Raw genomic sequence first — 26,719 nt, forward strand, 5'->3', positions numbered from 1 at the left:
TATAGCGCACACCTGAGTATTGTAACGTGTCACGCCTGTGGCTGTGCCCAGCTGGGCACACAGGTAATGAAGCCACGTCCCCCTGGGGCTGAGGACCCAGGGCTTGTTTGGTCGACTTGAGGCCAGAGAGGTAGGGGTGGGGCCGGAGGGCGGGGCCTTGCGGTGTCCAAGGGTCAGGTCAAAATCTCGGGGGAACGTGGCTTCCTTACGGTGACGTCACCGGTCAGTGAGCAGTTCCACAACGCAGGGGACAGGTGCACCGTTATGCCGTATGGGCCACGGACTGAAGGGTCACCGGGCCCTTCTATTCTGTCACATCCGGATCCGACGCCGCGTAAGGGAGGCTCCGCGGGGAAACTGAGTCAGATCCTCAGACAGAAGGAGGAGGAAGGAGACAGGCGGCTCAGTCCGCCCGGAGCGCGTTCTACTGAGAGCCCACCTCGGGCCGGGGGATCGGACACGTGTGTACCGCCAGCCTGTCACTCAGGGGCAGGGGGCGGGCCTGGGAGGGGGAGGAAAGCAGCCGCAGGACCAATATCCAATCAGATTCGGGGAGAGTTATCTTCGGAACCCATCCAATCAGGTCGCAGGGACTGAAGGATCGCCCAATCAGGGCCCGGGACCTGTACACCACCCAATCAGGCCCGAGCGAGAGCCCGGTGGGTGTGGCTCTCCGCCGGGGCGGCTGGCGCAGTCGGATCCTGCGCTGCCACGGTCGTGGGGGTGCGCGGCATAGGAGGTCACCCCGAGGGCGCGGAGCGGGGACCCCGAGATGGTGAGTGCGCGGGCCGGAGGGGCGGATGGGACCAGCCGGAACTAGGTGGAAGCGGCCGCGGCGGGGTGTCCCCGTCCCCAGGGGTCCGCACCTGGGTCCTGGGCGGATGGAACTGGGAAGGGAGGCTGGGGGAGGGCAGGGGGGAGGCCTGGGATTCGGGGAGCGTGTGCGACGACCTGACTAAGCAGGAGTTTGCTCCTCGGTGGGGGACAGTAGAGACGGTCCGGGTGAGTTGTCTCGTAAAGGAAACTATTTGCAGCCATAAGGAGGCCGCAGGGAATAGCTTCCGAAGCCGCGACTCCCCAGCAGGGAAGAGGGTTTTTCTTTTATGGAGGGTGAGGATGAATATTCAGAAAGGGGAGCTTTGTCGGGGGCGGTCTAGGCGGGCGTGAGGTTGCTCGGGCCGAGCTGGAAGACGTGCCCAGAAAGCACGCGTGCAGTGTGACGGTCACGGAGCCAGAGCTGCTCCCGGGGGCTGAGACTTGGACGTTGGAATCCAGCGGAGGTAAGTGTGGGACGTGGGGCCGGGGCTGAGCGCGCGCTGAGGGAGCAGGTGCACGCGCATGGGGTCCTGGGCTGCGATCTCGGGTAAGAAATGCAGGGTTTTCTCACTTTGGAAACCGCGCGGAGAGTTCCACGGGTTTGGCTGTTTCCTGGCCTGGTGCAGACACCCGCTGTTCCCTTCAAGTCGTAAATGGCTGAGATTGGTTTTCTGTTTTTCCATTTCTTTGTGATTCTGACCCGGACCAGGAAGTTCTGCAAGGGGTGTACTGGGCAATTAGAGCCGGAGAGGCGTAGATCACGGAATGGAGCTGGGGTCCTAAAACGATTGCTTTTCTGGGCACCCCCTAAACCCGCTGAGCTTCCAGGGGGACCCACGGTGGACCTGTCACCCAACCAACCTGAGTTCTCTGCTTGGTGAGTCAGAAACTGCTCCACACTGAGCAGTCCCAGGAAGAAAACTTTATTAGCAGCAGATACAGAGATCAGTAGATCACAGGAAATAACTTCCAAAGCCCTGACTCCCCGGAGGGAGGGTGGATGGGCTCTTCTGGTTTAGGGCTGGATGGATATTTCCATGGGGAAGCCTCCTTGTCCTGTGTGGGGTGGGAGGAGGGGTGATGGAGGTGGGCCTTAGGGCCGCAGGCCTGTCTCCAGGAAGTAAGTCATGTACAGGAGGCTGTGCTCCTCCCCCAGTGGAGACTTCAGTGTGATAATGAGGTAAAGGTAATTGGTGGTCATTCCAGAGGTCCCTCCAGGTCCCTCTGCACAGACAGGAATCCTGGGGCTTCTCAAACTGGTTGGGGAGGTTGGGGCTCTGGAGGTCTGGTGAGGGCAGTCGATCTGCGATCTGCTCCAGGGGCAGGTTCCTGTCATTTGCCTGAGTTAAAGAGGACAGCTGGAAAGGACAGCTTAGGGAAACGTGGGGCAAAGGTCTATGAGTACAACCACATGGGCTTGGGGTCTAGCTGGTGACAGACCTGAGAGATGACCTCAAATCTGCACCTGGCTGAGGACAGTTTATTACAATCGGTTCCAACAGGGACCTGCTCCCATCTCAGGGACCCTCCAGTGAAACAGAACCCGGCTTGGCTGTTCTGCGAGAGGGGGATGGGCAGGAAGGCCCAGTGTCAGGATCTGGCCCCTGTGGTGGAGGAAGGCCTCATTGGCTCACGTCCCCAGGGCCTTGTTCCTCAGCTCAGTGGATGCTCAGCGTGTGGGCCACCTGCAGTTCAGGGGCCTGTGGGGAGCACAGCGGCCTGGGCAAAGTTTGGGTAGGAAAGGGGAGGTCATGGACAGTTGGTCAAACCAGTGTCAAAAGAAAAATCCAAGTTGAGTAAGGAGAGTCCTGTACTGAGAAGAATGACTGCAAAGAAGGGGGAGGGGACTGTTGCATTAGTGGTGGGGGCTGTGCAGGGAGGCAGGGGGCTGTTGCACTAGGGACACGGGCTGTCCAGGGGGGCGGGGAGGGGCTATTGCATTAGGTGCAGGGGCTGAGAACAGAGTGGGGGGCAGTTGCATTAGGGGCAGGGGCTGTGCAGGGGGAAGGGAAGGCTGTTGCGTTAGGATCAGGGGCCATGCAGGGCATGGGGGGGCTGTTGCACTAGGGGCGGGGGCTGTGCAGGGGTGTAGGAGGACTGTTGCATTAGGGGCAGGGGCTGTGCAGGGGGAAGGGGGAGCAGTTGCATTAGGGGCAGAGGGGCAGGGGAGGCTGTCGCATTAGGGGCAGGGGACGTGCAGGGGAGCGGGGGAGGCAGTTGCATTAGGGGCAGGGGCTGTGCAGGGGGGAGGAGGACTATAGTATCAGGGGCAGGGGCCATGCAGGGGATCGGGGGGCAGTTGCATTTGGGGCAGGGGTTACATCGACACTGTGAGCCTAAGACCTGCGAGTGTCTCAAGAGTCGTGTAGAAGCGAGGAGAGGAGGAAAGAAACCAGGCATGAGCAGGTGTGGTGCTGACGTTGGGGTTCCCTGAGGCCAGCCTGACCCCTGTCCCCCAGGAGGGGCTGTGTGTGGCTCAGGCTGAGAGCAAGCCCACGTTCAGGGGTCTGGAGGAAGGAGAGAAGCCAAAGCAAAGCGGGACCAGCCAGCATTTTGTGCCCCCTGGTCACGGGGACAAGCAGCTGAGCTGATCGCGGATGAGGCACGAAGTGTGGGTGTGGGGGGTCTGCGCGTGGCCCTGTCGTGGGTGAGCCAGGGGGACTTCCTGTCAGTCTTCTCTCTCTCTCTTTTTATATTTATTTTATTTATTTTGAGGCAGAGGGTGTGAGCAGGGGGAGGGGCGGAGAGACAGGGACAGAGAATCCCAAGCAGGCTCTGAACCCTCAGCTCAGAGCCCGATGTGGGGCTCGAACCCACGAACCATGACGTCACCACCCTAACCAAAATCAAGACTCACATGATTTAACACTTAACCAACTGAACCACCCAGGAGCACAGGGCTCAGGTAGGCGTCTGCAGGTCACCTGTCACCTGTGAGCAGCGCTGTCCCTGTCCAGCTCAGCACGGATGGCTCTGTCCTCCGCCAGCCACGCGTTGAGCAGGTGTAAAATGCCCGAGTTCTTTCTGCCTCCTTTCTTCCCCTTCAGGGCAGAGGGTGGTAAGTGTGTCAGGTCGTTCCTGTCCCTGCTGACCCGGGTTACTGGGGGCTTTATCCAGAGAGCGTCCCCTGGGGAAAAGTGTCTCAGGACAGAACTGTCCTTCTCCATGAGGGTTGGGGGGGGGGTGTCTGCAGGGGGCTCCACACCTTCATGCCAGGTGGGTGGAGTCATGGATCAGGGGATTCATCCCAGGCACCTGGGTTGCTCAGTTGGTTGAGCAGCTGACTTCCCCTCAGGTCGTGATCTCCGGGTTTGTGAGGTCAAGGCCAGGCTTCACATCCAGCTCAATTCTGTCAGACTGTCAGTGGAGAATCCCTTTTCTCTCCCCCTCTCTCTGCCCCTTCCCTGCTTGTGCTGTCCCAAAAATATAAAAAAAAAAAAAAAAGATTCATCCAAATGCTAGCGACGGTTCCATGCAGGGTCCAGGGTTGTAAAACTGTGATCCTGATCTGTCTCACATATTGCATATTAGTTTTATGTTAGTAGGAAACGCGGGTGCAGAGTCTGAACCACACATCAGTGCTGGGTCCTGTCCCTTCTGGCTTCCTGTTTTCTAGTTCGCGGGTGTGACATGGGGTCTCCTGGACGTCGCACGTTGGTTTATCTGATTCCTCCAGGGCTGAGCCTTTCTCACGTGTGGGTTTCCTCTTCCGTGGAAGCATTTCCAGCGTGTTGTCTCCTGTATCTCACGGGTCTGCTTCCTGATGATCTGTTTCCTTCACGTCCTGGGGACATTTGTCTGTTTCATTTCTACGTGTTGTGTTTTGTCCAGGTCAGGGTGTGTCACTTCTCTGTGCTGTCTGCGTGGATGGACCCTTCACGTTGTTAGTAGACTTGTCCTTCCCTGTCTCTTCCTGTGTAGACGACCGTCTTTTGTTCTGTGGGAAAACTCCTCCATCGCTCAGGTCTAATCACACGTGCTGGAACTTTTCTGTCCGTGTGTTCCTCTTGTTTCCAGTTAAATCCACCAGACTCGGTTATTGTCCGTGAATCTGATGATCCCTTTTACCCCTTAGATAACCATCCTTCCCTGGCCCCATGTGTCCAAGTGTCCCCATCTCTGCTGATGCCCTGTGGCACCCGCTGAGCGTGTACCCACTTGCTAGAGTCAGGGGCGCCTGTCTCTGCATTTCTTTGTCAATCAGGCTGTTCATCCGTCTGTCTGTTACTGCCTCGTGTTCTAGTTACTGGTAAGTTGTAAGTTGAAACTGTCACTGACTTTACCCCCAACACTGAGTTTGTTCCGGAACAGCAGGGAATTAGTTCTGAACGTGTAAGATACACAGGACCACAGGCAGTTACTAGAACAGAGGAGAGGGACGCTCTCCTAGAGAGGCCAGGAGGGGCCGGGATGCGGAAGAACCTAGAGCTGGAAGCACAGGGGCTCCCCACTGGCAGGGCGGGGGTGGGGCGGCGGCGTCCCAGCTGAGGCAGGCTGGGCTTGCAGGGCGCTGGGCTTGCGGCTGGGGCCCCCGGGGAGGACGGGGCAGGACGCGAGGGCGCCCCCTGCCGGCCCCCCACTCCGTCCCTAAGGAGCTTTCCGTGTGCGAATCTCTCCATGTCCTCCGTTTGACCTCCGTGTTTCCTCAGAAGCATCTGGGAGTGAGAGGCGGGTTTGCTGTATTTAGTGGATTTGTCCCTCAGCGCCAGGAAGGACGTCTCCCGCTTGGCGTGTCTCGTGTTGGAGGGAACGAGCAGAGCCGTGGAGACCAGTCGAGGCCACACCTGAGTGACAGGGACGGTTCGGAGGGAGATGCCGTCAGACACTTGTCATCTAGGCCGTGTGCATCAGCAGCGTCAGCCTTGCAGAGCGTGTACTTGCATGAATCACACGATTCCCCGGCAATAAAATGCGAAAGAAAAGTAACATAACCCTATGGATTGTTCTAATCCGGGACCCCGGGTCTGAAGGCAGCCCACCGAAATGTTTGTTGGCACTTATGCCAGCCCCGGGGAGAAAGTTCTCCCTGTGGAGGCAGACCCGGAGTCCCGTTTGCCTCCTGGAAGTCCCCTCCCCGCCTGGGCCACCGTGAGGGCAGATGGTGGATCCCACGGACCCAGAGGGAGAGAACGAACCCAGGGCATGTGGGAGGAGACAGTGCCGGGGGGGGGGGGGGGGGTGGACACAAAGCTTAGTGGTGAAGTTTCTGAAAAAGTAGCAAAACTTGAAAGATGTTTTAAAAAGTGTTCTCAAAAGTGCAGTTTGGAACCACGTGTTACCCAGAAATGCAGCCTGTAAGGTTGTGAATGGAGAGACCATGAATTTGGGTAATAGGACAGCATCAGTTAATAGTTCGGATGAGGAAAGACTTTTGTGAATTTAGAGCCTTCTAACACGTGAGAAAAGGCAAGTGACCGGTTCATTTGTCTCGGGATCCTGATGAGGCCTTTCCTGAAAGACCAGAACCCCACGAAGAGAGTTCCATGAAGCAGAGAAGAAGCAACAGTGAGAAAAAGGGCCCCAAGCCAGGGCCGGACGTCTCGGGAAGGCTGTGGCACAGATGTCGTCTGCTGCCGTTCGGGAAACCTTTCCCGTCACGTCACCATGTGGTGTGCAGGGCAGTCAGGGTTTGCCGTGTGTCTACACGTGCCACATGCATCCAGGGTCTGTGCCCTGGAGTGCGGTGACCCAGGGGCTGGCGGGCAGATGGTGACGGGGGGCCTTTCCAGGGAGGCCGGAGAGAACCAGGAGGGGTCTCGTCAGTAGACGAAATCTCCGGAGTTGGAAGGTGGGAGGCCTCAGGGTCTTCCTCCCCCAGGAGGGCACTGTGAACGTGGCCCTCCCACGGCATGGTTATTTTGATAAGAAGCTATTAATTTTTTCCAATACTAACGTATACACCTTTTTGTCACCGAGAGTCAAAGGAGCGAGGGCCAGTGCCTTGGCCGTGCTGTGATTTCTCGGGGTGGGAGTCGGGGGGTGGGGGGGCTCTGGAAGGGGGTGTGAGATGGAAAAGGACCAACCCCAGTGCTTTTGGACACGGTGTTTGGGACACAGGGTGTCCCTTGAGTAGCAGTAGTGCCTTCAGTGAGCCCACCTGAGCCCGAGGATCCTAGGTGTTACGCAGAGCGAAGGTTTAAGACGGGCCGAACAGAACAGCACCTGGCTGGTAAACTGGGCTCCCGGATCCCTGTGAGGTTTGCGAGGTGTTCCCCAGGTGGGGACGCCCTTTGCTCAGAGCACTGCAGCCACAGGACAGGCCCTGGGCTGTCGACAGGAGAAGGCTTCCACCAGTGAGATAACCTATGAACCGTGACTAACACATACTCCTATTCAGAGAGAGGGGGCTGCGTGAAATCCATTCACGCAAACGGGTTTCCCTGGGTTGTAACCGGACAGGTGGGACCAGCGAGGTTGTCACATTTTTTTTGTGGCTTCAGTCCTTCTCCACGAGTACTTCTCGAACACTCTCCTGTTGTTGGAGGCCGCCGCTCTACTGTGTGTTCAGTGGTGAGTAGTGAATATTGTAGAATCGCTCCTAGGGCCAGACTGTTCTTTGGCCCAAACCGGAGTTCTCCCCTTTTTTTGAAGTAACAGTTAGACTTCTAATAAAGTGTTTCCATTTCTGGGGCGCCTTTTGGGGACACCTCTGGTCAGTTTTGCGAAATTATTTTTTAGGAGAACGTCCCTTTGAAGTAGAACAGAAGTTTGCCTATTGGTTTCCTTGAGCTGGCTTCCATGTTTTGCGTTGAAGACATGTCAGAGATCAAGAGGGAACTTGGGGCAGAGCCCCTGTGGTCCTTAGGGCCGAGATGTTGGCAATGAGGAGGGGTTGGGAAGGGCTGGGAGGAGGGCTCCCACACCTGGAGCATTCAGGCTGCTGATAACCTTCTCTCACATGTCCCGCCTGTTTGCAATCGTAGTGCGAACTGTAGGTGTTTGGTTTTTAGGAGGCTTCAGATGCCGTAGGTGAGAATTAAGAATTTTGGCTGTCTTTCCTCCATGTGGGGTGTGAGTCCGCTTGTTTGCCAAAATAACTAAAATGCAGTGGACGTGGAGTCCCATTCCATCTTGGGCCTTTTAAGTAAAAAGCAGGATCCCAGTTCAGCCCATTAAATGCTGCCTGGGTAGATTTCACGTGTGAAGAAAGACCTGAAGTTATGTTGAAGACAAGCTGGAGTCTGTTACAACAGCCACGTACAGGTTGATCAGGCTCTTGTGTGGAAATCTAGATTTTGTTTTAACTCACAATCTTAGGAAAAGCTACTGTAATTGCTCGGTGGGGATTTCCAGTGAGTGTCATAAGCATCTTTCCAGAAGTGGGCATCTGTGTCTCGCGGGTTAGTTTCATCCCATGTGTGGCCTGGGCCTCAGCAACACGCATGTGGACTAATTGATCTAAATCTGGGACACCCTGTTGGTGTGTCCCAGTTGAATAGCTGTGTTGTGTTCTTCAGCGAGCTTATGGGGGTTCTAGGCATTTCTGGAAACTTCTGCCTTAGTCCAGGGAACATGAGAAATGTGGGGTTTTAGATCTTGAGAAGCCTTCCCTTTAAAGAGGCCTGGTTAACAGGCTGAGGTAAGGAGGGATCATGGGCAGGTTCAGAAGAAAAGGGGAGGTTCAGAGCTTGTTGAGGAAAGTGGTTGGAGGCAGGTCCCGGGTGTAGAGTAGCCGCTGGGTGTCTGCAGCAGTGAAGTTGGGGTGGGAGAAAAAGACACTTCGGAAGCCATTTGTCGTATTTCAGTTGTTTGCCTCCGTTCATTTGAAATAGTCTTTTGCAAAGAGGTACACTTAGATCCTGAAAATATTTGCAAGTCTTGAGGTACCGAATAAAATCTGTATCACACTCAATGTTCTGAAGTCATGACTTCCTAATTTAATTTTCAATAAAACAAGTTTGGGGAGATCGAAAGTTCCCCATAAAGGCCATTGTAATTTTAAATGACATTTGGTTCAGTTGTTCATTTTTTAGAAATGCACATGAGGACGCACCATGGCTTTTTAAACGTAAGACCGGTCAGGGTCCCGGGTGGGAGCCCCCCCTCCCTGCGCTTTGATTGGAATGCCCGAGGTTGCGACCCCCCCCACAAGAGACCACCAGAGTCATAAGCCAAAGCCAAGCGGCAAGGGTCGTTTACTGCAGGTTCGAACCTGGACCTCCGCTCACTCGTTGCCGGTGACGCTAAGAGGCCCCGAGTGAGGTTTTTACAGCCTTTTTATAGACAGGTACGAACAAGTTAGGGGGAAGTTAGGGATTCTTCGCGGTCACCCCAAGCAGTTGTACAGAAGCAGAACAAGCTGCTTAAGCAAGCGGGTTGAAGCTAAGGTTGTTTTTCACAGACCAGGATGACTAGGCAAACAGTTTGCCCAGGTCTCTCGTTTCTCCCCTTTCTCAAGTACCTGAGGAACCAAGGGGAAGGGGAAAATATGTTAAGCAAGCAGGTTTACAGAAGCGAGACATGCCGGTTAGTTCACGTATAGTCACTTATTCTATTACATACCAGACCACATTTAGGAAGTTGCGCAACTTACTCTATTACATAGCGGGTTACATTCAGGAAAGGTTTCACAATGCTCGTAGCAAACGGCAAGCAAAACAGACTTCTCAGCAATTGTATTTCTTATCAACGATCCATAATAAGCAGAAAAGAGAAGTTAGCTTTAAACTAAGGCAGGGCTGTCATTTGGATTTAAAGCTGTTCTTTTCATGATGTCTGGAATCCATTTCAGGGTGGTTTTCTCTAGACCAGAATAAAATGTATAAACACTAGTCTCTACAGGAGTAGCCTCTTTACAGAAGAAATCAGACCAAGGGCTAGCACATTTCCAACAGGTACGGTTCTAAGAGGTACAGTCCAGTTCTGAAAAGTAGTCGGAACAAGAGCCAAATGAGCTCTCTCAGAAAGGACAAGCCCCTAAGACAGGTCCCCAATAAACCCCGGAGAGCACAGACACAGGACAGCGCAGACCCGGGGAGCGGGGCTCTGATCCTGGCACAAAACTTACCCTCCACTTCAGGGTCCGCGAGAAAGCAGTGCAGTGGGCTCTGTGGGACTTTGCTCGCCAGCCCGGAGTGGTTGGGGTCTTTTGTGGGTCCACCAGTGATCAAGTAACTGTTAACCTTAAAACCAGATATTTTTCCAGGAAAAAAAAATGGGTTTATCTGGGACTAGCAGAGAATTGTAATCTGGGACACATATGCCACAGCAAAACCACAGGCAAATCTGGAGGAAAAAAGGGGAGGACTATAGGGAGGGCTACTGTTTTCTAGAGGAGAGGGGGCATTGGGAGGAGCTGTGCAAACAAGAAGTCCCTTGGAGCAAACTGGGGGGGGGGGGTTCTACGTTCAGGGGCTTCTCATTGGCTGGGCTATGACCATCTCTCATTGGGTGATCCATGACTGCCTCTCATTGGCTGGGCTGCTACTATCCTGCATTGGCAGGGCTGTGCCCGTCTCTCATTGGTTGGGTTGTGGCTCTCACTGGCTGAGCCCTGGCTCTCTCTCATTGGCTGGGCTGCTGGGCTGTGACCGTCTCTCATTGGCTGGGCTGTTGCCACCCCAGGAAATCATCTTCCTTCCTCCTGCATGAGCAGTGATGCGTTACGGGTGTGCAGGTGCGTCTCTCCGTCTTGTGTCTGCCCTTGGCCCTGAGCGGCAGTTTCGGGAGCTTCCCCTGTGGACTCCTGACTGCACTTCAGTCGTGTCGCCTTTACTCAGCCTGGAAGAGGTGCCCGGCTTCTGGATGGTTTTCATCGCTGGCGATCGGGAGTCGTGCCGCGGGGAGCAGAGCGCGAGCGCACGCGTGTGTGTGATGGCGCTCGTCCTCCCGGGTCTGGGGCAGGTGGATACGAGGAGCGGACCTGCCGTGTGGGGTGGGAACGCCACGTTGCTCATGTTGGGGGTCCACCAGACTCTTCCAAAGCGGCCTCCCCCGCTTACATCCGCAGCAGGATAAATGAAGGAGAATGCGCCCTGCTCACGTCCTCGCCGGCGCTTCCTGGGGCGTCTTTATAGCCAGTGTGGTGGGTGCGAAGGGGCCTCTGCTGGTAGTTCGAGGTGCGTGTCCCGCGTGACGAATGTCTAGCATCTTTTCATCGACCCGCTGACCATTTGCATATGTTCTTTGGAGAAGTGTCTGGGTGCGCAAATGTTAGGCGTGGACTTTTCCCCGCCGCCCCTTTTCGGGATGAGGAAGTTCCCTTCTGTTCCTAGTTGGCTGAGTATTTTTGTCAAGACAGGGTGGTGGGTTCAAGGAGATACCTTTTCTGTGTGTAAGTGATCATGGGGTTTTTGTTTCTCTTCTGTTCATGAAGTTTATGACTGCTATTTTGCTTGGTGAGCCAACCATTTTATTCCCAGATAAATCCCACTTGGTCACGTTGTAGAATCCATTTTATATATGACTGGTTTTGGTATCACCATAAACTGGCCTCATAGAGTAGGTTGGAAGTGTCTGTGCACAATTAAATTTTGTGGATGGATTCCAGATGATTGGTGACATCGAGCATCATTTCATGTGCTTTTTGGCCATTTGTGTATCTTCCTGGGGAAATGTGTACTCGCATTCTTTGTCTGTTATTTGGTTGTATTATTTGTCTTTATACTTTTTTATTGTTGTTACATGAGTTTTTAAAAACCTGTTTAGATCACAAACCTCGTATCAGCTGTGTGACTAGCAAACCCATGTTGCAGCCCCAGACGAAGGGGTGTTGCCTTTGTTGTAGCTGATGTAGCTGGGGTTCTGTGTCCTTAGATTTTGGGAACATGTCTTTTGTTTAAACAACTTTTGATAATTTTATGATAATTGTTTGCTCTTTATTTCAATGATATGGTGGCTTCTTGTATTGCTCCAAAGATATTACGTATGGGGGTTCTGATGTTTGGGGGACCCAGCAGTGTGGGTTGTGTAAGAATTCACCCAACGCAGCACAAAGGAGATAGAGGTTTATTGAATGCACCATGAGGGAGCAGAGGGCCACCAGGAAGTGGTTTGGGGCTAGACTTATAGGGCAGAGTGAGGGAGTGTGGGAACATATGGAAATTCCCCTTTTTATGGTAACTGTGCCTGGTTATAAGTAGGCCATTGGATAGTTGGGGCCTGTGGCCATTTCGAGGTGGGTCACTTCATGAGCCTATTTTTTATGCATCTGTGTGTTCACCGTGGGCCCTTTTGCCTAACTCAGTTTTCCATTGGTGAAGCCTGTTATCTAAATGTGGCCCTGACATCCCCCTGACAGGTGGACAATACAAATCTTTGGCATTAGGGCAGGGGTGTCACCTTCAGTAGCTTCTTCCTGCTGAATGAGGGCGTAGAGATGTCCCTGGTGGGTCAACATTCAGCAGGAAGAGAAGCTGAAATAAAAGACCTTTAATAGTTGACCAAAATCTTCCTACAGTCCAGGAGTTTAACCAGTTATTAAAGGAGAGGGAGGGATCCTTTCAAGCACCAACATGAGTACCCATATCTTTTAGCAATCCTGTTACATTATTGTAATCTGGAGCATATATTTAACACTCTTTTAAAACGATTTTTTTGGGCGGGTTGGGTTGCCTGGGTGGCTCAGTCTGTTAAGCATCCGACTTTGGCTCAGATCATAATCTCACAGTTCATGGGTTTGAACCGCACATCAGGCTCTGTGCTGAGAGCTCAGAGCCTGGAGCCTGCTTTGGGTTCTGCGTCTCCCTCTCTGCCCCTCCCCTGCTTATTTCTTTTCGAGAGAGAGAGTGCACGCGGCAGTAGAAGGTCAAGGAGAGTGGAAGACGGGGGATCCAAAGTGAGCTCTGCGCTGACAGCAGAGATCCCGATGTGGGGCCCAGGAGATGTGACCTGAGCAGAAGTCAGACTCTTAACCAACTGAGCCACTCAGCCGCCCCAACACTGTTTTAATGAAAGTATACGTTACTCCTTGAGCTGCAGCAGGATTTTCAGGGCTGTTTGGTTTTGCAGGACCACCTCAATTTCTGGGTGAGCGTGTGTTGGGGTTGGTTAAAGGTGACGTCTGTGTGCTTGGTTAAAGCATCTACTTGCAATTTTACATTGATAGAGGCAACTCCTGTGACAGAATGTCTAAGGGGTAAAACCATCAAGAAGGCTTCTTTGCCTGATGTCCAGCCTTAATGACATTCTTTTTAAACAAAATTTTTTTACTGTTTATTTTTGAGAGAGAGAGAGAGAGAGAATGTGAGCAGGGGAGGGGCAGAGAGAGAGAGGGAGACACAGAATCCGAAGCAGGCTCCAGGCTCTGAGCTGTCAGCACAGAGCTTGACGTGGGGCTTGAACACACGAACTGTGAGATCAGGACCTGAGTCGAGGTCAGATGCTTAACCGACTGAGCCACCCAGGTGCCCCTAGCCTTAATGATATTCTAATGATGAGGAATTGCTGGCAAGTGGGAGGTGACTTGTCCTGGTAGATAAGGGCATCCCTAAGTGCATCATGCAGTCATATCATAAGGAAAGAATGGCTACCCATTATTTCCAGAAGTCTACGGCCAATCCCATGGAGAAGGGGAAATTCGGGATTTTGTGGAGTGATGTTTGGCCTCCCAGCCACACAGAATTGGTCAAGGTGATAGTTGAGTTATGAAAATGTTGGAGAGTTCCTCCCATTTTTTTGGCTGTTCAGATGATCGTATGTCCATGAGGTCTTGTTATCATCCTCACAGTAACAAGCATGATGAGTCTTTATACATGAGCTTTTGCCAGTTTCTCTGAACCTCACCTCAAGTTGTCCAGCATCAGTTTTCAAGACTTTAGGAAAAAGGGTGGTTGTTGTTTTTAATGACTTAAGTCAAGAGGATGGAAGGTTGGAAACCTTAGTTTGGAGAACTCTAGCTAAATATTTGATGAAACCAGAAAAATTCAGGACCTAGTCTGGTTTATAAGAAATAGTATTAAAATCTAATATCTACAAAGATGTGTTATTGAAACATTATTTTTTATTCTCTCTGAAATCACCCTTATTTCCAGAGATAGTCAAATCAAGACTAACAAACATGGCCTAATTATTCACAGAAGCTCAGGAAGAATGTGTTGGTGGGGCGCCTGGGTGGCTCAGTCGGTTAAGCATTCGACTTTGGCTCAGGTCATGATCTCACAGCTTGTGGGTTTGAACCCTGCGTTGGGCTCTGTGCTGACACCTCAGAGCCTGGATCCTGTTTCGGATTCTGTGTCTTCCTCTCTCTCTGCCTCTCCCCTGCTTGTGTTCGGTCTCTCTTGCTCTCAAAAATAAGTAAAATATAAAATAATAATAATAATGATAAAAAGAATAGTGATTGGTCATAGGAGTTTTTTTTTAACGACTTGCTTTGCTTGAAATGTTTATAAATAATCTCTAGATTGAATTTTTAACAACCTCTCAAGGCCAGAAGCCAAGTCAAATACTAGCTGTCAGACTTGTCTACAATCCCTGTAGATTCAGGTGAATACCTATTCTTGAGGCCCTGAATAAATCCTGAGGTTACCTGCACCTGCCAGGAATTGACTTTGTCTACTCACCTGGTAAGGCTGCTGGGAACTCTGGCAGCAAGGGATCAGGCCAGCATTCCTAAGGGGCTTGATTGGCTGCATAAAGTCAACCTTAGTTCTTTAAAGCTGCCTGGTAGTATCTGTTGTCTTACCATGTCTCTCTGAAATATGACATTTCAGTCGAAGCGTCGGTAGGATAACCAGCGTTTCCCATGGTGTCCTGTTGCAAGAAGAAGAGAGGCTCATTGAACTTACACAAACGCTTATCCTTGACAGGAAAAGAAAGAATACTCACTGAGAGTTTCGGAATCCTGTGGCATTTAGGTAGGGAAAAAAGGGAAATGTTTCCATTTGTCCACAAGGGAATACTCCATCACATTTCTGTAAGTCCTAGGTATTTCAAGAGAAAACTTCCTCAATTTGTTAGAGCAAACACTACAGAACCAGCAGTATTTCAAATAAGAGTTACAAAAACTATAAGCATCTTTAATTCATTTAGTCCTATGTTAATTAATTCCTGTTTGTGTGAATGCAACTTTCCCATTAGTTCTGGAAATTCTTACCCAGTTCAGTTTTATGATGTAAAGATATCAAATACCTGTATTTACAAAAAAAAATCCTTTTCATGAATCTCCTTGAAGACAAAACTCATTTGGCAAGAGCATCAGAACAATAAATATAAATGACAAAAAAACAAAACAACATAGAAATGGCCATGACTCATGATCTGATATGTGACTTCAGTGTAATATAGCTGACAAGGAAATCTGCTCATTTCTTTGACACCTAGTATTTTATTAATTAGAATGTCAAGTGATGATGTTATATGAGAACATATTTAAACTTTATGGATTTTATGTAATTTCAAAACAGCTGTAGTATACACTCAAATGATACAATCTAAGGTTTATTACTATTTGTTTGACCCTGCTTTCCAAGTAACTTAACATACCAAATATGCAAACCTAATTAGTCAAAAAAGACTTCGTTTACAATTTCTAAACTTGGGAAAGTGTGTTGGAATCCTCAGAAATTTTTATTTTTATTTATTTTAAATGTTTATTTACTTTTGATACAGAGACAGACAGATCATTACTGGGGGAAGGGCAGAGAGAGAGACACACACACAGAATCTGAAACAGGCTCCATGCTCCAAGCCATCAGCACAGAGCCCGATGTGGGGCTCGAACTCACAAATCGTAAGATCATGACCTGAGCCGAAGTTGGATGCTTAACTGACTGAGCTACTCAGGCACCCCTTGAACTCTCAGAAATTTTTAAAGCACATGTCTAAATAGAATTACAGATCTTACACATTTTGAGAAGTTTTAACTTTAAGTAGTCAAAGACCTGGTGAAAGCAAAACATAGAAACTTTGGTTTTGGGGGCAGATAAGGAAAGGAAGAAGACTTTTGTTTACATCGTCTTGATCAAGACCAGACCAACAATCCAAGAAAGCTTTGTCCCAGCGAGAAAAGTGCATGTTTACTATTGAAGCAGTATCCTTTTAAAATCAATTTATTTCAGGGGCGCCTGGGTGGCGCAGTCGGTTAAGCGTCCGACTTCAGCCAGGTCACGATCTCGTGGTCCGGGAGTTCGAGCCCCGCGTCAGGCTCTGGGCTGATGGCTCAGAGCCTGGAGCCTGTTTCCGATTCTGTCTCTCCCTCTATCTCTGCCCCTCCCCCGTTCATGCTCTGTCTCTCTCTGTCCCAAAAATAAATAAACGTTGAAAAAGAAATTTAATAAAATCAATTTATTTCAATATTAGTTCATCCTAAGCACACATACATAAAATGACTTTCTAAAGCTGTCCCTTCACAGACTTGTCTGCAACATTCTTTTGCACTCAGAGTTTGTCCTGAGATTTTTTTCTCTAAATAACCAGTCTCATTTTAGGAGAAAATTACTTTCTTTCACCTTAACAAAATGTATTCCCATCCCTCATATCTCCTACTCTCTTAGATACAGACTTGCTTTCCCCATTCCGGTCAGTCTCAGTTACATTTAGAAGAATTGTACCTCTTAGAAACCTTAGTCTCCAGTGAAAACCAATTGAGAACTGTCTATACACCAGGATTCTTTAGATGACAAATTTATGGACGCATTTCATAGTTTTTAGGAACATGCCTTTTTCATAGCACAGTCTTTAAATGAGTCACAATGTATGTTTTCCAACAGATGCAGGTATCTTTAGTTTCTCTGCAATAAGAAGCCAAAAGCAGATGAAACTTATTTTTGCTAATTAACATGTTGGTATTTTATCTTATTGAGAAAAGACTTAGATGCCCAGTGAATTAAACCGAATTTATCATTGAACTTAGCAAAATTTCAAAGTTTCAGGTTATGAAAGATTTTGAAAGCTATCTTAAAAATTACCCATGAGAACTTTCTGAGACAAAGTTAACCATGATTTTAAGTCATCATTTATTTACAAACTGCAACAGAGCTTATTTGACCTTTAGTATAAAAGTTTTATATGTAATAAATATGTATGGATAACTCTAAAATCATGTCTTTTCATTACATCAGCAACCTTAAATTAGCTTTAATATCAAATGTATTCTGGGGCAGCTGGGTGGCTTAGTAGGTTAAGTGTCTGACTTTGGCTCAGGTCATGATCTTATGGTTCATGACTTCGAGCCCTGCCGTCGGGCTCTGTGCTGACCGCTCAGAGCCTGGAGCCTGCTTTGGATTCTGTGTCTCCCTCTCTCTTTGCCCCTCTCCTGCTCATGCTCTGTATCTCTCTCTCTCTCAAAAATAAACAAACATTAAAAATTAAAAAAAAATCAAATACGTTGCATCTGCGTCCACTAGGAGTCAATTTGTTGCCCACTGTTGTTGTTGTTGTTGTTGTTTTTTAACCTGGGATACCTATGGGAAAAATCTAAAGTTGGCCATTTAAGTCCAGTAGAGCCCCTGTTCCTCTAGAGGCAGGGGAAAGCCAATGGGTGGAATAAAAGAGAGGTCATCTAGAATGTCTGAAGGGTCAGATGGGCCATGTGTCTGAGGAAGACACATTCTGCAGTTTTTGTAGAGGTTGGGATTTGGGGACAGTGCCATGAATATGAAGGCTTGCATGTATGGGACCTGTGAGCATTTGGAGGAGTTCTGGCAAAAGACTTCAAGTTGCATAGTGGGGCCATATGTCTTGATCTGGGAGTTTGTATGAGGCCAGGACACATGACATGAAAGATGAGATGATTTTTCTCAGGTCTTGGGGTTCATGTTTTATCCACTTTTTAAAAATACAGCCCAAAGGCGAGTATAGGAATAGAGGACTTTGTCCCATACTGGGAAAGATCTGCTGCTGATTCCCAAAGGGTTGTCCCACCAAGGGGAATGAGGCTGTGACTTGTGGTTGAGATTTCAGTCAGGGTGTGCACTGTCCTGAAGAAGGACTGGGCCTTATGTCCTTATGTGGGGCACCTGACTTTACTGGGGGCATGCGATCAAGGAGAGTGTCACAACAAATAGCAATAGAAATCTGTGCTGGGGTGTACCCTGCTCTAGGGAGAGACACACACCCGGTGGCCAACCTGGGTCAAAAAAAAAGGGGGAGGACTCAGCACTGAGACCTGTAGGAATGTGTTTCCCTATAGATCAAGATGGCAGCTGGATACATGGAAACAAAGGAATTAAGGAAAGGGTCTGAAAGAATAAGCCTGCTGAGACTCCACCAGCATTAGGAAAGGGTCCCAGCTGAGTCTGTAACGTGTGGATTCACCCGGCTTGGGCTGCTGTTGCCAACTACACCACATATTGGGAGCAGACCTTGGGGGACAGAGTGAGAAAGCAGAGGAAAGGGGCCCTTCACCCTCATAGACATGGGCAGTCCAACCTATTCACTCTCACACCTTCAGACAGAGTGTGGAGCCACCCTGGCCTCTTTGTTTGAGGAGTACTAGGAGAGGAGAGAGGATCGCTCTGAAGGCAAGAGGGGAAATCCCTCAGCCTGTTGGGCAAGGGGTGCCCCATAGACGCCCCCTGGGACTTGGGATCCTCACCAAGGAGGAACCTCAGGTGGAGGTTGTCAGCTGCCCAGAAAACACTAGAGTCAGTCTACCAAGGGAAATTCCCAGGAAATTCCTAGGAAATCCCAGGAGAGGCTGAGTACAGCAGAGGGTCCCTGTGAAGGCCATCAAATGTGGGGCGACCCGATCACGGGGGAGGCCCGCAGCTCGGGGTGAGAGAATTCCCCCAAGGCAGAACAGAGGAGATAGAAGTTTACTGAATACCCTGCGAGGGAGCAGCGGGCAGGATGGCAAAGGAGAGACCGTCTGCCGGGAGGCGGGGCTACAGTTACGGGGTCACGAGGGAGCATGGGAACATTTGGAATGCTCCCTGTGTGGGACCTGTGCCCGGTTGTAAGTCGCAGGGGTTAGTTAGGGCCTGTGGCCATTTCGAGGCAGGTCACTCAGGAGCCCGTGTGCATTCAGCTGTGTGCTCACTGCGCCCTTTGCTGCGTATCTTTCCATCGCTCAGGCCTGTTGCTAAAAACGGTCCATACACTGTGATTCTTCCTCCTGTGTTAACATGAGCGGTGGCTGTGTCCCCATCAATCCCTCAGGGACTCTTCCTTCTGGTGCCCTTTTCCTTGAATTCTGGGCCCTGGGTTAAAAGTTTGAGCGGCCCTGCTGACTTCCACGTTTCTTAAGGCCCCGGACTCGTCTTACACATCAGGTGTGCCAGGCGCCTGGGCCCTGGCCTGTGTCGGTGCCCAGAGCCCACCTAATCCGGGGAAAGGGTCGTGTCTGCCTCTGTCGGAAGAGAGGGGACTCCAGCAGGCTTCTTGCCCTTGTTCCTTCCAGGGCGAGAGCTGCTCCCATCAAGCAGCACTGGAATCTAAGTGTCCACACCATCCTGACATTCTGGTTCCAGTTCTTGGAGCTGATGACGAGGCATAATCGTCTTAGAGCCAGCCAAGCGTGTGTCCTCCGGTCTGTGTGTTGTCTGAGTGAATATTTCACTTTTCAGTCTGTACAGTACTGATCTGCTCAGATCTGTCTCAGTGTAAATATCTCAGTAAATTGGGTGTGTGTAAGTCCAGGTCAGCTGTTGTCCTCACCCTCTGTTGTGACTCAGGGGTCCTAGGAATGGAGTCAGCTCCCTGCCTGTCACCCACACCCTTCATTCTCTAACCCACACCCTTCATTCTCCCACACACGTGGGTGCAGATGGCGCTTTGCAGCAATAGAGTGTGTGGTATGTTTCAGGCCTCTGTGGTCTTTGAGGATGTGGCTGTGAACTTCACCCCGGAAGAGTGGGCTTTGCTGAATCGTGGTCAGAGGAAGCTCTACAGAGATGTGATGCTGGAGACCTGCAGGAACCTGTCTGCTGTGGGTAAGGATGGCTCCATACCTTCACTGGTCTTTTCAGGAGGAAGAAGAATAAGTCAAATTTGCAAATGATATGAAACAATACATAGAATGTCCTTAACACTTCACCAAATACTATTAGAACTAATACATGAATTTAGAAGACTTGCAGAACACAAAATTAACATTCCAAAATCTGTTGCACTTCCGTATCTACTATCAAAATAGCAGAGAAATGTAGAAAACAAACCCATGTTAAATTACCTCAAAAACCATAAAATACTATGTTAAATGTAACTAAGGAAGTTTAAAGATATTTACTCTAGGAGGTATAAACATTTAGTGAAAGAAATTGAAGGGGCGTCTGGGTGGCTCAGTTGGTTAAGTGTCAAGTTTGGCTCAGGTCATGATCTCACGGTCTGTGGGTTCGAGCCCCGCGTTGGGCTCTGTGCTGACAGCTCACAGCCTGGAGCCTGCTTCACATTCTATGTCTTCTTCTCACTCTGCCCCTCCCCCACTCATTCTCTCTCTTTCTCTCTCTCTTTCAAAAATAAATATTAAGAAATTTTTTTAAAAAATAAATTGAAGGGGCACTTCAGTGGCTCAGTTGGTTGGGCATCCGACTTTGGCTCAGCCATGATCTCATGGTCTGTGAGTTTGAGCCCTGCGTTGGGCTCTGTGCTGACAGCTCAGAGCCTGGAGCCTGTTTTGGATTCTGTGTTTCCCTCTCTTTGCCCCTCCCCCACTCATGCTCTGTCTCTGTCTTTCTCTTTCAAAAAAAAGTAAATAAACATTTAAAAATACTAAAAAAAAAAAAAAAGGAAATTGAAGATGACACAATAAAAAAAGGTATACCATTGTCCTGGATTATAAGAACTAATATTATTGAAAATGCCCATACTATGAAAAGTGTTATACATATTCAATGCAATCCCCATCAATATACAGATAGTATTTTTGAAAGAACTAGAGCAAGAAATTTTAAAATTTTTATGAAAACAGAAAAGATTCCAAATAAAGCAATTTTGAGAAAACATACCAAAGCTGAAGATACAACAGTCTCAGATTTCAAACTATACTAAGCAAAACAGTGTAGTACTGGGACAAAAATAGACACATAGATCAAGGCAACAGAATAGAGAGTCCAGAAATAAACCCATGCTTCTATGGCCGGATTATGTACAAAGAAGGAGCTGAAAATACACAATGGGGTTAAGACTGTCTCTTCAATAAGTGGTGTTGGGAAAATGAGACAGCTACCTGCAAAGAGGTGAAACTGGGCCAGCTTCATACCCCTTACCTGAAAGGAAACTCAGTATGGATTAAACACCTCGGTGTAGGACTTGAACCCATACACGTCTTAAGACTAAACGGAGGCACTGAACTCATGGACATCAGCCTTAGCATTATTTTTGTGGAATCATCCCTTCAGGTAAGGGAAACAAAAGGAAAAATAAAAAATTGAAAGGGGAACATAGCAAACACAACAGACATTTTCCCACAGAAAATAATAGAGGTGGCCTCTTGGCACATGAAAAGCTGCTCAGTATCACTAATCCTCAGGGAAGTGCACATCGAAACCACAATGAGCTGTCCCCTCACAGCAGCCGGAATGGCTAGTGTCAACAAGACAGGAAATACGAGTGTTGGTGAGGATGTGGAGAAAAGGAAACTCCTCGTCGGTGGGATTTAAATAGGTGCAACCAGCTTGGCAAACAGTTTGGAATTTCCACAATAAAATGGAACACAACAGTACCATGTAGTCCATAATTCCGCTTCTGGGTAGTTCACCAAAGAAAAAAAGCCAGCACGATAAGACATGTGCACCCCCTGGTTCACCAGACTGTTACTCGCTGTACTCAACATAGGGAAGCAATGCAGGTGTCCTTCAACAGATGAATGGATGATGAAGATGTGGTATCTACATAGAAGGGACTATCCCTCAGTAATACAAAAGGGACAAATTTGTGATGTTTGTGACAACGTGGATGGACCTAGAGAGTATTATACCAAGTAAATAAGTCCTACAGAGAGACCAACAAAACACGTTACTTATATGTGGAATCTAAATGACAAAATGAACAAACAACAGAAAATAGGGACAGTCTTAAAACTCTAGGGAACAAATTGGTGTTTGTGAGATTGGAATGGGATTGAGAGACAGGTGAAATCATGGAGGGGATTGAGAAGAACAGATTTGCACTTGTTGAATAAATAAGTTACCAGAAGGAAAAGTAGAGCATAGGGAATATGGTCAATAATTTTGTAGTTTTGTATAGTGACAGCAATTACACTTCTTATGGTGAGCATTTTGTAATGTATGTAATTGTCAAATCACCGTATTGTACATCTGACACTAATATATAGGTCAGTATGCTTTTAGTAAAAGAATGATTAAATGAATGAGTTAATAAATGAATAAATAATAAAAAGCCACCCAATTATCGGTCATCAATGACCCTGAAGACTAAAGTTAGTGCCTATCTTCCAGATTGCTTGTTGTCCTTCAAATCCTCCCTCCTGCTGAGCTCTTCTCAGGGGCAGGCCAGCAGCCACACACATCACCTGACCTCTAATGGCAGCTGGGGCAGTGTAGGAAGGCTTCACCAAAGGCCTATGTGCCTTCAGAACTGATCAACCCTTGGTTGGACCAGGTTCCAGACAAGGGATTGGCATTTGGACCCATCCCCTAGAAACATGACTCTGTTTTTGAGAAGGGTGATATTTGTCATTGACCCGGCTTTCCTGTTGGACTTTTCATCCATCATACCCCATGTGGCCAGTCTTTCTGTCTCCTATAGAGGTAGGGTGTGGATGTGTGTATCTTGCCCAGTTCCTTCCTACTTGGCTCTTCTGATAATTCTTAACTCCACATTAGTGTCCATCTAGTTTGAAGTATTTCTGAATGAACGGGCTGCCATTTCAGACACTTTCTCTATTACTGCCAAAGTCTCGAGTCACAAGGGTCCTCGGAATTTTTTGGTCACATGACCATTCTTCCTCATGAAGTTCATTTACATTTCTGGATCAGTATATAAATAGAGATACATGGTCTGTTTTCTTACCTTACATATCAGATCATTTCCGAGAAATTCAATTAGACTCCCATTTCTTGTAGTTTCTCCCAGTCAAGGTAAAATGAGTGGGTCAGAGACTGAGCGGAATTCTTTGCAGAACGAGCCTCTGAGTGAAAATACTGATGTTTACAAAAATTTTTCCTGTTCTGTGTTTGTAGAGAAGCAGAAATTTCACAGCAGTGGAAATTTGACCCGAATGCAGGAAGGGCTTTTGAGGTGAGTGACACTTGTAAGGGAGGAAGGGGGGGATGTCGGCGATTGTGAGACTAGCCTGAAATTAGAGAACAGTTGCAAACCTAGCGCAACAATCATGTAGTCAAAATTTTCACAAGACAAACCTTTATAAATGCATTCTACCTATTGATCATCTGAAAAACAATTCAGTTGGAAAAAATGGTCAGGGAAAAGCATATGTAAGAAGCCCTGAATGTTATGACTCTATTTGAGTCCTCAGGGAGAACAGGAAGCTTGTTCCACTTTGGAACCTTGCACACAGTGCTAAAAACATATTCATTGAGAATATCCATCATGTAACCCAGTAATGATTAACAAACATCAATAGATCATTAGGTAATAAAGAGATCACTTATAATCATTATTCCCTAACCATGTACCTTCCTATTTTGAACAGAAGTCCTTTGGTGGAGAGTGTCTGTGAACGTATTGAAGGAGATCCATGTGGAGAAACCCTGAACCCGATTACAAGTCTTACTGTGCATGAGGGCTGTCCCACTGGAGGCAAATCCTGTGAATGCGCTAAGTGTAGGGAAGCCCTCACAGATGGTTTTTTTCTAGGGACTCTGGGAAGATCTCACCCAGGACTCACATCTAGTCCCTGTGAGGAATGTGGGCCGGCCTGTAGCTCTGTCTCAAGCCTCAGCACTCAGGTGGGTGCAGACTTTGTAGAGAAACCCTATGAAGGTCAGGACACCGGGAGAGCATCAGAGACATACACAAAGAGTCTGAGTAGTAAAAAATCTCTAGAGTGCAAGAAATGTGGAAAAGCTTTCACTTGCATTTCTTCTTTTCAGGGTCATGTGCAAAATGACTGTGTACAGAGAGCCCATGCATGTGACGTGTGTGGGAAAGCCTTTATGTGTCACTCTGATCTTACACATCACGTGAGAACTCATACTGGGGAGAGAACCTATCAATGTCAGGAGTGTGGGAAAGCCTTCCAGTGTAAGTCAGGCCTGCAGAAACATGTGAGGACTCACACTCCAGAGAAACTCTATAAATATCAGCCCTGTAGGAAATCCTTCCCTGGCCAGCAGTCCTTTCTAGTACCTAGGAGAAGACACACAGGGGACAGACACTTGGAATGTAAGGAGTGTGGGAAAACTTTCAAGAAGCATCTACAGTTTGAACGTCACATGACCACACACAATGTAATGAAACCCTATGAATGTCGGGAGTGTGGCAAAACCTTCAAGCATCACCCAGACCTGCGAGTACATATGAGGACACACACTGGGGAAAGACCCTATGAATGTAAGGAATGTGGGAAATCTTTCCGAAAGTATGAACATGTTAAACGTCACATGACCACTCACAGTACTGTGAAACCCTATGAATGTAAGCAATGTGGCAGAGCCTTCCGGGACCACACAGACCTGCGAGTGCATATGAGGACACACACTGGGGAAAGACCATATGAATGTCAACAATGTGGGAAAGCCTTCAGATATCTTGGGAATCTGCGAGAGCACGTGACAATACACACGGGGGAGAGACCCTATGAATGTCAGGAGTGTGGGAAAGCCTTCAGGTATAACTCATGCCTGCGAGAACATGTGAGGAAACACACGGGGGAGAGACCCTATAAATGTCAGCACTGTGGGAAAGCCTTCATTCGACACCACACCCTCGTACTACATACTGCGAGAAGACACTCAGTGGGCGGACACTTGGAATGTAAGGAGTGTGGGGAAACTTTCAGGAAGCATCAACCTTTTGAACATCACATGACCACACACAATGTAGTGAAACCCTATGAATGTCAGGAGTGTGGGAAAGCCTTCCGGTATCACAGAGACCTACGAATACATGCGTGGACACACACTGGGGAAAAACCCTGTAAATGTCAGCACTGTGGGAAAGCCTTCACATCTCCCTCAAACCTGGGAGCACACATGAGGACACATGCTGAGGAGAGACCTTTTGAGTGTATAGAGTGTGGGAAAGCTTTCCGTCAGCTGCAAAATTTTGAAAGTCATTTGAGAACACACAGCACCATTAAATCCTATGAATGTAAGAAGTGTGGGAAGGTGTACAAGTTCTCCTCCTCTCTTCGAGCGCATATGAAGAAACACCCTGGGGAGAGACCTTGACAGATCACCGCTTCCTTCAAGAACACGTGAGGCTGCACAGTGGACACTAAGCCTCTGTATGTAAGGACTCTGGTAAGACCTTCCAGTGTCTCGTAGACCTGGGCAGAAGAACCTTATGAATGATCGCTCTGTGGGAAAGCCTTCAGTTGTCCCTCTTCCCTTCGAGAACACACGTGCAAGCACAGTAATGTGAAACATTACACACTTAAGCACCATGGAAAAGCCTGTCCGGGAATCTGTGAGCAAAGCCACACTGTAGGAAAGCATTTATTTTTCCTTCAAATATTTTTTTATGTTTATTTTTGAGACAGAGACAGAGCGTGAGCAGGGGAGGGGGCTGAGAGAGAGGGAAACAGAATCTGAGGTAGGCTCCAGGCTCTGAGCTGTCAGCATAGAGCCAGATGTGGGGCTTGAATTCATGAACCGTGAGATCGTGATTGAGCCAAAGTCAGATGCTCAAATGACTGAGCCACCCAGGCATCCCTCCTTTCAAATCTTCTTGAAAATGCGAGTCAGTACAACGGAGATGATCCTGAATGCACACAATTTTGGGAAAACTTCAGGTATAGAACTTCATGTATTTTGTTCATGAAAATTCAGGCAGGAGAGAAATCTTTTCATTGTTGGGAATATGGCTTTGACTTTCCAGGTGCCTCTTCCTTGACTGGGATCCCAAGTGTATGAATTCCTAGTTCATCTCACTGATATGAACACTGATGGTTTTAAGTGGCCTTCTTTGTCCTCTATATCTGTACAACCTAGATGTTACCTCAGACTTGAAGTAATCACATGGTTTTGTACAACATGTCTCTTTCCCATTATAATGTCTTTTGGACCTAGAGGTGATAAAAATGTGTCTATTGTTGGTGTGTACTTAACACCTTTATATACTTTTACAAAAAAAGTCTTGAATTATATGCATTCCGAAATGTTCTTCATAAGTTTTCATGATGTTAGACCCCTCATTGTTGAAAGTTCTTTTCTGTCCTCTGTTACGGATACTGGAATTTCCTGATTCTGTGTCTACTCGTCTTTTCAGTCTTTGTTATTAAAAGTTATATTTTCACATCAATTTTCTCATTTTCTTCAATTTTTAAAAAATTCAAAAATGTTTATTTTTGAGATCAGGTGAGAGAGAGAGCACACAAGCGGGGGAGAGGCAGAGAGAGAGAGAAGGATACACGGAATCTGAAGTAGGCTTCAGCCTCCGAGCTGTCAGCACAGAGTCCAACGCGGGGCTTGAACTTACAAACCTCAAGATCATGACTTGGACACTTAAGCCACTGAGTCACCTGGGCACCCCTTTTTCTTCAATTTTTAAAGTTCAAGGGGCGCCTGGGTGGCGCAGTCGGTTAAGCGTCCGACTTCAGCCAGGTCACGATCTCGCGGTCCGTGAGTTCGAGCCCCGCGTCGGGCTCTGGGCTGATGGCTCAGAGCCTGGAGCCTGTTTCCGATTCTGTGTCTCCCTCTCTCTCTGCCCCTCCCCCGTTCATGCTCTGTCTCTCTCAGTCCCAAAAATAAATAAACGTTGGAAAAAAAAAATAATGTTCTGATATTGGTTTATCTTTCTGGCACTAGTTCTTAGATTGATTTTGTTCCAAATTATGACCTAGAAGAACATCCCTTGTGCAGTTATTTCTTGAGAGTGGATTGCAAGGCCTGGGAAAGTGAATGGGGTAAATGCTGAAACATCAGCGATGTTCTGGGCTCAA

The 26,719-nt window shown here is 48.3% G+C and overlaps 1 protein-coding gene across 6 annotated transcripts; it reads left to right on the forward strand.

Annotated features, from left to right (window-relative positions):
* Positions 1 to 251: 251 nt before the first annotated feature.
* On the forward strand, positions 252 to 26,079 carry LOC125160469 (zinc finger protein 791-like). 6 transcript variants are annotated; one of them, XM_047849434.1, is made up of 6 exons: positions 252 to 461; positions 584 to 775; positions 19,499 to 19,625; positions 22,836 to 22,893; positions 23,309 to 23,564; positions 23,709 to 26,079. In XM_047849434.1, the coding sequence occupies exons 2-6, from the start codon at positions 773 to 775 to the stop codon at positions 25,005 to 25,007; spliced, it is 1,743 nt and encodes a 580-aa protein (XP_047705390.1). In that variant the 5' UTR covers positions 252 to 461; positions 584 to 772; the 3' UTR covers positions 25,008 to 26,079. The 6 variants fall into 6 exon arrangements, with proteins under 6 accessions (XP_047705390.1, XP_047705391.1, XP_047705393.1 ...); XM_047849433.1 differs by having other exon boundaries at positions 259 to 461; positions 23,309 to 26,079; XM_047849435.1 differs by lacking the exons at positions 19,499 to 19,625; positions 22,836 to 22,893; positions 23,309 to 23,564; positions 23,709 to 26,079 and adding exons at positions 1,526 to 1,693; positions 5,520 to 5,967.
* Positions 26,080 to 26,719: the final 640 nt, after the last annotated feature.

Source organism: Prionailurus viverrinus, chromosome A2 (genome assembly GCF_022837055.1).
Source record: "Prionailurus viverrinus isolate Anna chromosome A2, UM_Priviv_1.0, whole genome shotgun sequence".
Taxonomy (NCBI): domain Eukaryota; kingdom Metazoa; phylum Chordata; class Mammalia; order Carnivora; family Felidae; genus Prionailurus; species Prionailurus viverrinus.